This window comes from Plectropomus leopardus, chromosome 16 (genome assembly GCF_026936395.1).
Source record: "Plectropomus leopardus strain MGB_pleo_1.0 chromosome 16, ASM2693639v1, whole genome shotgun sequence".
Lineage (NCBI taxonomy): Eukaryota > Metazoa > Chordata > Actinopteri > Perciformes > Serranidae > Plectropomus > Plectropomus leopardus.
The window spans coordinates 3,030,981-3,043,294 of NC_142191.1; the positions used below are offsets into that span (position 1 = coordinate 3,030,981).

General features: G+C 37.3%; 1 protein-coding gene across 10 annotated transcripts in view; it reads right to left on the bottom strand.

The window, feature by feature from the left end:
* nrxn3b (neurexin 3b) overlaps positions 1 to 12,314 on the bottom strand; it is a 407,716-nt gene that overhangs the window by 282,572 nt on the left and 112,830 nt on the right. For all 10 annotated transcript variants that reach the window (XM_088089476.1, XM_088089477.1, XM_088089474.1 and 7 more), the window contains one exon: positions 592 to 1,030. In XM_088089476.1, coding sequence (XP_087945602.1) covers positions 592 to 1,030 — 439 coding nt within the window. The remainder of the gene's footprint in view (positions 1 to 591; positions 1,031 to 12,314) is intronic.

Here is a 12,314-nt window from a genome sequence, read left to right on the forward strand (position 1 = left end):
TATGTATTTCTGATCATAATAAATATATTTGTGTATGTATACATTTTTCCTGTTTTCCCTGGGTATTTTTCCCTTGCTTTTCAAAAATTATTTTCTTAACCTACTAAATTCTTACTGTTTCTGAAACAAGTATTACCAAAGTGCTCACTGCCTTTTTCCATATTTTTTGAAAGAAATCAAACCAATTTGCTCAGAGTTCAGAGGTAAATACACCTGTAAAAGGCGTCTGCAAGCAGCACAAAAAAAACATCGCTCAAGGTTTCAAAGGGTTAATGTAAGAATTATTGTACTTGTACTTATTTAAAATGAGAAAATAATTATAATATAATAATAATTTGCACTTTTTAAAGGTCATTTCTTGTGTTTTTTTTTTACTTTGAAGATAATTTTCTTGTTATGTTTTACTCATTTCAAATATTTTGGTAATTTCTTGTTAAATTGTTTCAAATTGCCAATTTGCTTTAAAGGGTTAATAATCTGTTATGCTGACGTTAAACAGAAAACAGAAATTGGTAAACTGTGGGATAAAAATCACTGAACTTTCAGTTCTGAATACTTGAAAATGTAAGTTAAGTTTCGCAGTGGCCTTACCTGAGCGTCCGTCCCTCTGGATGTCCACATGGTGCCAGGCGCCGTCGTTGACCTTAGCCTGCGTGGCCTTGACCTTGATGGTGCCGGAGCCCATGTCCAGCAGCAGGTACAGCCCGCCATCCAGCAGCTCCACCGCGAAGAAGTCCACCTTGTTGTTCTTCTGGCCCTTGGCGTCCCGCCGGTCCTGCGGCTTTCCGTGGGTGAAGAGTATCAGTCCGTTGGGTTCGGAGGTGCGGAAGTCGAAGGAGATGGAGCCCACGCGTTTGGTGTTCCACTTGGGCAAAGCCAGGTAAGAGTCGGGCGTCTCAAAGTTGATGGGGTCCAGGGTGGGAACGTTTTCGCACTTGAAGACCACGTCGCCCTGGAGTTTCATCTTAGGGTCCACGATGCGGGCGAGGCGGGAGAGCTCCAGACGGATATCGTTGTTCTTGTAAACCACCTGAGGAAGAAACATACGGGTGTGAGACTTTGCATTTACGTGTTGGAGGATTCACCAGGTCAACCCCAAAACCCGAGACCCAACCTGGGACCTGTACAGAGTCTATTCGATTGCTACGAGTCCTGGGTCCGTTTATCATCATGTGTAAGACCTGAATGTACCCGTGATCAGCGCTGGATTTCTGATGACATATTTCAAATTAGGTTAAAGAATTATTAGAATTTCCGTTTTTGCCAGGCAGGCATTTCCCTTTTTTCCATTTTTTTATTATTGATTTTTATTTTTTATTTTATTATTGATGATTATTATTTTTTTCTTCTTTTCTTTTCTACATTTAGTACTAATTTTTATGCTAACTTTGGCGTCATTTTTTCTTTCAGTACTCAGTGCCTTCCTCCAATGTTTTGGAAAGAATAGAGCCAATTTGCTCAGGTTTCAAAGGGTTAATATGTATGCATAGAAAAAACGTGCCACGCATAACAATGTAAAGATGCTCAGTGTGAGTTGTATCTAACAGGGTTGTCTTTTTCATTTAGTTGTTTTCACAACTGTAAGAGATCATTAGCTCGTGCAGTAATGGCTGAAAAATATTTATTTCCATGTGAATGAATTGCACTCCATTGCAAACTATAATATCATGCCATCAAACTCTAGTAATATTACATATTGCCAATTCGTGGACAGCTGGATCGATGAAACTAATATCTTCTAAGGCGTGTGTGGCCCAATTTGTTCCTCAGTCATTTTCTATTTCAACTCCAATTTATCCGAGATGAAAAGGAGATTGTACACAAATGCATCACTGTATTTTTTTTAGATTGAACACCTGCCGACTGAGCCGAGCATGAGAAACGATGGCTAAATTATAAGCGAGTCGTTCCCGTAATGCTGAACAAACAGCATAGTGAAAACCCAGGAGGGGGATCTGTGACGCCGTGAGAATACACTCAATATTACACCTATTCACCCACAATAAATTTGCTTCAACCCTCGCAATCAACAGAAGTAGAACGCAGCCTCGCATTATAGTCAAATACAACAAAATACCGCAGAAAAAGGAGAGCAGAATATTGTCAATTGGAATCCATTGAGGCGGAAAATTAATGGGTTTTTTTTCGTTATGTGGAGGAAGACTGGCTTTTTCTGGTATATAGGGCAGTGTGTGCAGGAAACAGCAACACTGTTAGAGGGAGCACAGCTGTCAGCAAACAGATTTTACTGCTGTGGGATTACTGATAATCCTGGAAGATTTGACAGTAAATCAACACAGGTGACCCGAGCGCCGAGGAGGACTGACGGGAGGCGGGGGATGAGAGGGACGAGCTGGTGGGAATAAGGGCAGCAGGAAAGAAGGAAACGGCACGAGAAAGAAAATATGTCAGGAGGCAAATGGAGAGAAAAAGAGGGAGAGATCTTGAAGATTAAACGCTGTGAGTCCAGTGTGTTGTGAACCACTTTCAGAATATGTTGAAGCGTATGTTTGTGTGTGTGTGTTCGTCTGTGTGCAGCACAAACACAATGATGGAGACGTCAATGAGGTTAATGACCACACTTAATCTCCTGAACATGACACACAACGAAATAGGCACCACACATGCTGGCGAGCTCTTAATCTGCTGGTAACACACCACACAATACTGATGACATTCTTATTATTTTAAGCATAAATATAATACATTTCATCAGAGTACGAAGAGTAAGAACTAGGGCTGTTTTAATGTTTTAACCCTTTGAAACCTGAGCAAATTGGTCTAATCTCTAACAAAGACATGGGGAAAAGACAATGAGCAGCTTAACAAGAAATGGCAAAAAATAGTAAGAAATTAGCAAAGAATTTCCAAAAAAAACCAAAAAACAAAAAACAAGAAAAAAGGGTAAAAGCAAATATACAAGAAATTACCAAAAAATCATAATAATAATAATAAATAAAAATAAAAATATATATTTTTCCTGTAACATAAAACTACATATAATTACAATTAGGGCTGTTTTTTTATTCTTTTTCCTGAATCATAATTTTATTAATTTTTCCATGCCCCCCTGCCCCCTTAAAAAATAATAGTTTTCAGCTCTTTTTCTTGTCACCTTTTATTAATTTTTTGCAATTTCTGTCGCAAGTTGCCCATTCCCCGATGTTTGTGAAATAAATCAAACCAAATTGTTTCAAAGGGTTAAACAGCTCGTAAAAGGCGTCTGAACACAGCACAAGAAAACTGCTGTCGATCCAAATTTCAAAGGGTTAAATATTGACGACTGTTGAGTATTTCCTCAGTTCATCATGCCTGCTGCCATTACTGCAGTGTCAGAGTGGAGCTGAACACACGAACACACTGACGATGAAAGCATGAATGTTTGGGTCAAACGTGGTCAGCAGTCGCCCACTGCGACAGGCGAGGATAGTCTGTGTGAACGTGGAAGTTATTCAGTCTCAGAGTGCTCCTCTGAAATCAAGTATGACACAGCCTTTGGGGGAAAATAACATTAACTTTGCGCTGCTGTCCAACCCCGTAATTAATTAGTAGGCTAATTTAACCCAGCAGGAATTAGCTTGTGATTAATATCATCAAGTTCTTTAGTTTCTTGCATTGTCTTCAGAAGAAATGTATCATTTTTTTGAAAAATGGAGTTATTGTCGATGTGGAATTTCGGGTTTGCGTGGGCACACTGGTCAGTCTTCAGTGGTCAAAGGTCAAGTCTTTGGTGGCACTCAGAATGTGACCGAAACATGAAGAATTAGTGGAGGTTTATTAAAGTAACAGAGGCTGGGGTTGAAGCCTCGTTTTGAAGCTCACCATTCGAGCAGCAAAAAAAACAACAAAAAAAACAGAAGGTCTTTTCTGTGTTGTAAAAAGACAAATATTTGCTGTTTTTTTTTATTTAAATGTTTATATTAATGTAATTTTGTGATTTAAATGGCTGCTCTTTTATGGTAAAAACATAATCCAGATTATTTTGATAAATACTAAAGTCACAACTGTCTAAAACAAGAACTCACTGGCTTTAGAAACATCATGTATTTATTAATTTTTAAAAAGTCTTTTTTGAACAGTGGATTTTCTTGAACTTTACAAAATTATTCAACTGAATTACAAATACAACTCAAGGTAAAAATATATAATGATGTAAAAATATTAACACAACAAAAGGAAGTGCACTGCTGGCAGAGGAGCCTTGGACTACCATTACTCTGAAAACCATGGATGGGAATTATTTAAAAGATATTATATTTAAATATTAATTAAATTCTCTTTCTCTCTGTTGGTCTTAAGTCCTAGCAACTTGTTATTTTTTGTCTAAAGCTAGGATTCATCTAAAATGTCAGAAAATAGTTGTTGTGTTGTTTATAAAAACAAAGATTTTCAGTTCTTCAAGCAGAATTTTAGCAGAATTGAGAATCTGTAACGTGAGAATGTTTGGCATTTCTGCTTAAAAAAAAGCCAAACAATTAAATACTTATCAAAATAGTTGTTGATTTGTCTTTTTGTCAGTCAAATAACTGACTGATCAACAAATCAGTTCCACTTTACAGGGATGTTTCCAGGCCTGAATCAGAAAACAGCAGCCTCGATGCTGCAGCGGCTGCAACATTTGAGTCTGCTAAGCATGCTAATACGAGTCATGGCTTGAGGGCCTCTGATCTTTTCTTTGTATGTGATTATCAGCTAACCTCTAGATATGAGAGAAAATGAAGGCCTGATCTTGTTCTCTGATTTTTGTCAATCAGTAGCAGCAGCAACATTTTGACTTCAAGCTACCAAAACAAATGTCATATTCAATGGACTTCCTGAAATTATGATAAACATCAAATAAAAAACAGGGATGATTTTGAAAATATCTCACAGAAATGTTGCCCCATAGCTCAAAAGCTTTAACCAACGTTATTGATGTCTCTGAAAAAGTGATGTTTTTATGTATTTTCTTCTGAAGCCAAATACCTTGTATTCCACTTTCAGTGAGCTTTCAGACTACTCTTGGGCAAAAGAACCAACTGAATATTACATGAAAGGAGAAAGAGAGAAGAAAAAGATGCTTTAATACTGCTCATTTGCAATGTACAACATTTTTGAACAGTGCTGTGATGGTCACTGTGTAGCTCTTAGATGTAAATCGCTCCAACTTGCCAAAGTTCAAAGGCACTCTGTCTCTGTCTTTGAGACATATGAAGCAGAATTTTCGAGATCTGAAAATCATAGTTAAGATCTGTGACACCACACAAGCTCTCCATCAGAACCACAACAGGTTGTCCTCATACAACAACTAGAAATACAGCCATGCGGTTTTGTATCTTTGTGTGCCAGTCAAGCTGCAGTTAGAGTTTTAAATCCATATCTGTGAAAACATGAATGCCTCACATACATCTACTCAGTATCTGATTAAATGTCTTCCCTTTTGTTTCTGATGATGAGTAATGACTAGAAAAGAGTTTTTGAGAAACATTATGATGTCAGAGTGAGGCTGACCTTTGACCTTTTGGATAGAAAATGCCATCACTTCAACATTTTACCCTATTAGACATTTGTGTGAAATTTTGTTTGACATTGTCATTTGAATTCTTGAATTATGGCCAAAAACATGTTTTGTGAGGTCACAGTTAGCTCGACTTCAATCACCAGATTCTAATCAGTTCATCATTGAGTCCAAGAGGACGTTTGTGTCCAATTTAAAGACATTTCGTGACAATTTTCTTGAGAAATCAGGTTTACGAGAATGAGACAGATGCAAGGTCGAAGTGACCTTTGACCACCAAAGTCTAATCAGTTTATCATTAATTCCAAGTGAAAAAAATCCCTCAAAGTGGTCTTGAAATATTGCGTTCACAAGAATCAGACAGATGTAAAGTACAAGTGACCTTTTACCTATGACCAATAAAACGTAGTCTGGTCATTCTTCAAGTGATCGCTTGTGCCAAATTTGAACAAATTCCCTTCAGGTGTTCTTGAGATACTATGTTCATGAATGAGAATGAGATGGATGCATGGTCACAGTAATCTTGACCTTTGGCAACCAAACTCATTTCAGTTCATCCTTGAGTGCAAGTAAATGCAAAATCTGAAAAAAATCCCTCAAGTTGTTTGTGAAAAAAAGAGGCAGAAGAGGTCACATTGACCTTGACCTTTGACCTATGACAACCAAAATCTGATCATTTCAACTGTAAGTTCAAGTGGAAGTTTGTGCAAAATTTAAAGAAATTCCCTCTATATATTCTTGAGATATGACATTCACAAGAATGAAACAAATGCTTGGTCAAAGTAATTTAGACCTATGACCGCCAAAATCATAACAGTTCAACCTTGAGTCCAAGTGAACAATTTTGCCAAATTTGAAAAAACTTCCCTTGAGTTGTTTGTGAGATGTCAAGTTCACAAGAATGGGGCACAAGAGGTCAAAACAACCTTGACCATTGACCTGACAGCTAATATGTAATCAATTCATGACTGATTCAAAGTGGAAGTTTGTGCCAAATTTGAAAAACATTCCTTGTGACGTTCTGAGATTCACAAGAATGAGATATACTAAGTCACAGTGACCTTGACATTTGACCCATGACCACCAAAATCGAATCTTTCTATCACTGTGTCCAAGTGGACGTTTGTGCCAAATCTGAAGAAAGGGACGGACGTTTGAACAACCCAAAAACATGATGCACTCAGCTGTGGCTACTGTCGGTGCAGAGGTTTAAAAATCGTCGCTCTCTGTCTCAGTTTTCTTGACAGTCTAAAGTCTTTATAAACTCTCCCAGGCACTGCAATGTTATTCTGGGACGTACTTATCGTACAATCAGCCGGCTCCCGATCTGTTTTGGGATTATGATTTTGTCTGTTCTGCTGCAGGCTGATCAATAAGGTAATAGAAATGATGCCATAAAAGAGGAACTGGCTGCTGCGGCTTTGTGTACCTCATCCCTTCCTTTGTTATGGCTGTGCTTTGCTACGCTATCCTTTCGGTCTATCAGCAGCCTTATGGGGCCCATTCATAATGCACGCACAGGGGACTGTAACGACTCCATAAAGCCCAGATCCTCCATCTCAGCTCCAGGATGGCGTATTGATTGGGCCCTGGTAAGGGTGAGGGAAGGGCAGCTGGGTGGAAGCGTGCCTGCACGCACACACGCACGCACGCACGCACGCACGCACGCACGCACACACACAAACACACACACACACAAACACACACACACACACACACACACACACACACACACACACACACACACACACACACACACAGTCTCCTCCCTAATCTACTTCAGATCAGTGCTCATGTCCTCTTGGCCCCGGCCACAGCTGCTGTCAGCTCATGATTTAGCTCCAGTGTTAATGAAGAAGCGGGTAATTCCACTGAAGTGGAGTGAAGATACACACAAAACAAGGTGCTCGTGAAGCTTCGCACAGGGAAGACTCAAACACATACACAAAAATTTGATTTGTGCAAATATGTATAATTCACACACAGAAACATGATAACATACAGTATCTGCTTAGTACAGATCAATGTGGAAACTGTGGGTAAATATATTGATGAGAAAACTGGATGAGTGACAACACGAGAGAGAATATTCAGTTTAACTACCTTATTACAATGACACATGAATATGAATAACCCTTTATGAGGCTTATCCTAGTTATGAACATATCATATATGGTGTTTACATGAGCACAGGTTATTCACAACCTGTACACGTAAAATGCTGCTTACATGCTGTACATTTATATAAAAATATATATATGTATGTAAAGATTTTCTCTATTTTCTCTTTTACGTGTTCAAATTCAAATCAAATCATTTTTTATTTATTTATTTATCTGTTTCCCAATATATTGACCTTTCAGTGGTCCAGGGAGGATGGGCTCTGTGTGCTTAAATGTTTGTGTGTATATTTATCAAAAAAACATATTACGCCTGGGGTGAAAAAAACCCCACCCAAAATAAAACAAATAAACAAACAAACAAACAACACTCTGTATCACTTAATACTGTTATGGGGGCTAGTAGGAGAATAATATGCTGTTTGTGATTTGGGTGAAATGGTCCTTTAATGCTGCAGAATTAGCTCAGGCAGGCAGTTTCGGCTGTGCCACATGATCCACTATTCATTGCGACACATACAGTACCCTGTCAGACACACAGACACACAGACACACACACACACACACACACACACACACACACACACACACACACACACACACACACACACACACACACACACAGAGTGAGGTGCTCCTTTCAGTCTGTCTCATGAACTTGCTCCTTCCCTCCCTGCTGCTGCCACACAGCTCAAAATACCAACAGCTGCCTCTACAGCTACGATCCCTCCTTCACCCCAAACACACCACGATGTTGTAGCGTCTAATTGTAGGGCTCCACATGGAGGGAGAGTCTGCCTCCATCACTTTCTCCTGTCTAATTTAGTGTGTTAAGATGTACGCATTGCGGGGAGCGACGAGCGAGCGCTTCGGCAGAAAATGTCAACTATTTATTTATAGGCTTTTTTTTTCTCAATAAATCTGTCTCACAAGTTGTCAGGCTGAAACAGAACAGCTGAACATGGCAGCATATGCACTGCATTTAAATTTAACATTAACCCATTCAGACCTGAAGCTACATAACTTTTCTTGTGCTGCTCAGACGCCTTTCACAAGTATGTAAACCTCTGAACCCTAAAATTAAAGTGATTTCTTTCAAAAAATATGGGGAAAAAGGCAATGTGTAACTTCGTTAGAAATGTTCCACAAATTGCAAGAAATTAGTAGATTTAGAAAATGATTTTCAAAAAGCTAGGAGGGAAAAACAGTATTTATAATGATCATAATTACATGTTTAAAATTATGTTTCAAGTTATTAGAATTATTCATTGTTATTAATTAATTATTAATCATTATTATTGTTATTTAAGATAATTTTAAGCACTTTTAGCACAAAATGTTATTTTATTTTAAAATTTTCAGGTAACTTTCCTGTATTTAATCATTATATATATTTTTTTTTTACTATAATTTTAAAGCACTTCTTCCAGGTCATCTCCTTGTCCTTTTTAAAAGATATATTTTTCTCTTATTTTTTATCTTATCTTTTTTATTTCATTTTGTTTTGTTTTGTTTTATTTCTTGACTAATATTAATATTATTTACTTTTTACCTTTTTTTCCCGCTTATTGTCTTTTTTGCATGTTTTTGGAACAAAAAAAAAATTATCCTATTTCAAAGGGTTAACTGCAGTCTTAGATTCATCAGCATATATAACATTGTATATTTAATTCAAAATTAAATATACAATTTGTTTGTTCTGAAACCAGTGAGAAAATTTCCTTCATTTTTTGAGGCTACTTCCAAACCACTGCTGCCGTTCATATGGTCATCCATAGACATGCACTCTGATCTAATCTTATCCACAGCTCTCCTCCTCTCCGCCCAGCGTCCAGGACCTTGACTAGCTCAGCACTAATCTTCAAGTTCATAAGCTCATCGACTTCCAGCTCTCCCGTGTTGTTGTTCGAATACTAAATCCAAATCAGTTGAGCCAGTGCTGCGGTTCACACCAAAATTTGGAATTAATTTTAATCTCATGTTGGTCTTGGCTGAAACACCGTCGGCCCTCAGCAAATCTCACCACGCTTTTATCTTCACAGTGTGAATGGAAGAAAAGTTTGCTGCCGGACATGTTATTGACTTCTGAGCACTACTGCATCCATAACACTATACTTCTTTCATAGTATAACTGATAAAGTACTGCAGGATTGTACTGTTTGACTCGTATCACAGGAAGTGTCCCTCAGCTGCTAAAGTGGTTTGTAGGCTTCAGTTTTTGTTCATTGTCTTTATTGTCTAATTTATCTTCAGGTACTTAAAGGTCCAGAGTGTAAGATTTAGGGGGATTTAGTGGAATTAAGCTTAACTTCTCCCGGGCAGAATTCCTTCAGTGTTCATTGTCTAGATGTTTTTTACCAGGAGCTAAATTATTAAACAGATTTGGTGATTAAAACCAGTAAACACAGGATGAAGCAATTTCACATTAAAAACGGTGTTTTCCTGAAGGGGGCTTCTAACAACAGTGGCCACAGTGTGAAAGTCTCGCTCTCGAGTCAGGGTTTGGTTTGTCCCTTTTGGGCTACTGTAGAAACATGGTGGTGCAACATGGCGATCTTCATAAACAAGGACAACAAATGACTATTCTAACGTAATGAAAACATTCTGATTTTCAGGTGATTATACACAGCTAAGATAATCGGTATCGATTTTCTCATCTAATTCTGGGACAGGAATAAAAAATATATTTCCTGAAGTGTTAAACTATTTATATAAACTTAGCCAACAAAATATGTTCCAGACTGTTTTCATGAAGGACTTTTGATACTGCAGGAATAGAAAAAGTTCCCCAATGAAAACAAGCAAATGTTCCTACAGCAGTATTTTGATTTTCTAGCAAATGCAGTAAATTAAATAATTAGGTCACCATTGTGTAACTGTGAGGAGAGCAGACTGAGAACTGTATGTGTTTAATTTCCTGGAGAAATTTAGTTTAACATCAAACCAAAGTAGTATAATAAGTAGAAACTGCAAAGTGTGACTGCAGAGAGAATGTGTGAGCTTGTCTTCTACATTTATTTTATCTATAATAAGCAAAGGTCAAACAATAGATCTCCAAAAAAAGGGATGATATGATGTTTGTTTTAAGATGCACCTTTTCAAAAGACTAAAAAAGTTCTGAGTTTGTCAACAGAAACATCCCTCTTATGTTTTTAGAAATTGTGCTCCGTGGGTTACTGACTCTAGAATTTAAAAATATCTTTCAGCAATTATTTCTTGTGGGATTATGTAACGGTAGGTGATAATTCAGGATATAACTTTGAGTTAAGGTGTCACCTGAAGCCAAATCCTGCAAACAAACATCATCAGCCTGTAGGAGGGGTGAGAGTGAGAGGTGAAGGCATCCCATTAAAGTCTGAGGTTTGTACCCATCCATCACTGTTTGGCCCTCCGAGGGGACATTAGAAAAAAAAAGTAAAATAATTAAAAGGACAGGGTGACATTTGCATTCGTATCGGAGGGGAAAACAGGCGTCGCCTCAACATGCTGTGGTGACTAACACAAAACCGATGACGACAATGTTCCTCTCAAAATGCCAAATGTTGGTCTCTTGCCCTCTCTCCTCTTCTTCACACTCACTCATCACTCTCTTGATCTCCGTCCATATATCAGTAGTTTTCCATCTCCTACCTGCTGACATTCACCTCACCTGCACCTGTCCCCTCCTACACCCTGTCACACACCTCCTGCCCTCAGATACTCATCATCTTTCTGTCCTTCCACCTCCTGCACGCAGCTCCTCCTCCCTCAGCAGCGATGACAGCGCCGGCCGCCCCCACAGCCTGACACAACTTATCACCGCACTCACTGAAAACTCACAAACTAATCTCATTTTAGAAGTCTGTCAAACTGACTGCCTCCGTAAAGATGAGTCGATATCAGCTTTAATTTATGTTAATTTCATTCCTAATTGTTGGCTTACTTAAATTTTAGTTATATTTATTTAATTTTGTGAAATTGTTGCAAATTAAAATGATGAGTGAATTAATTTGTTTTTTCTAAGTGATAGCAACTTAAGTTTTTAAGTAAAGCAATTTAAACTGACTAAACAAAACAGTTTTGCACTTTGAAATCTGACAAGTTGATTTTACTTTAAAAAAAATCTAGGAAACTTGTTCCCTTGAAAAATGTAAGTAAATAAATTCTTAATTTGTGTTAATTTCATACCTAATTGTTGGTTTGATTCATATTTTGTCTATTTACTTAATCTTGCAAAGTTTTTGCAACTTAAAAATGACGAGTGCATTAGCTTGTTTTATATAAGTGACAGCACCTTAAGTTTTTAAGGAAAGCAATTTAAACTGACTAAACTAAACAGTTTTACACTTTGAAAAAATCTAGGAAAACTACTTCCCTTGAAAAATCTAAGTAAATAATTTATGTTTATTTCATACGTAATTGTTGGTCTACTTAAATTTTATTCGTATTTGCTTTATTTTGCAAAGCTGTTCGAAATTTAAAAATGATAGCAACTTCAGTTTTTAAGTGAAGCAAGTTAAATGGACTAAATTTAAGAGTTTTATAAACTGTAAATATAACTATAAATATAACTATCAAGCTTAATATATGTTTACTTTATATCTTATTGTTAGGTTTATTTAAAATTTTATTAAATTTACTTAATGAATGTGAAGTTATTACATTTTAAAAATGGCATGTATAATTAACCTTTCAAAGTTTTATCAATGTCAGTGTTT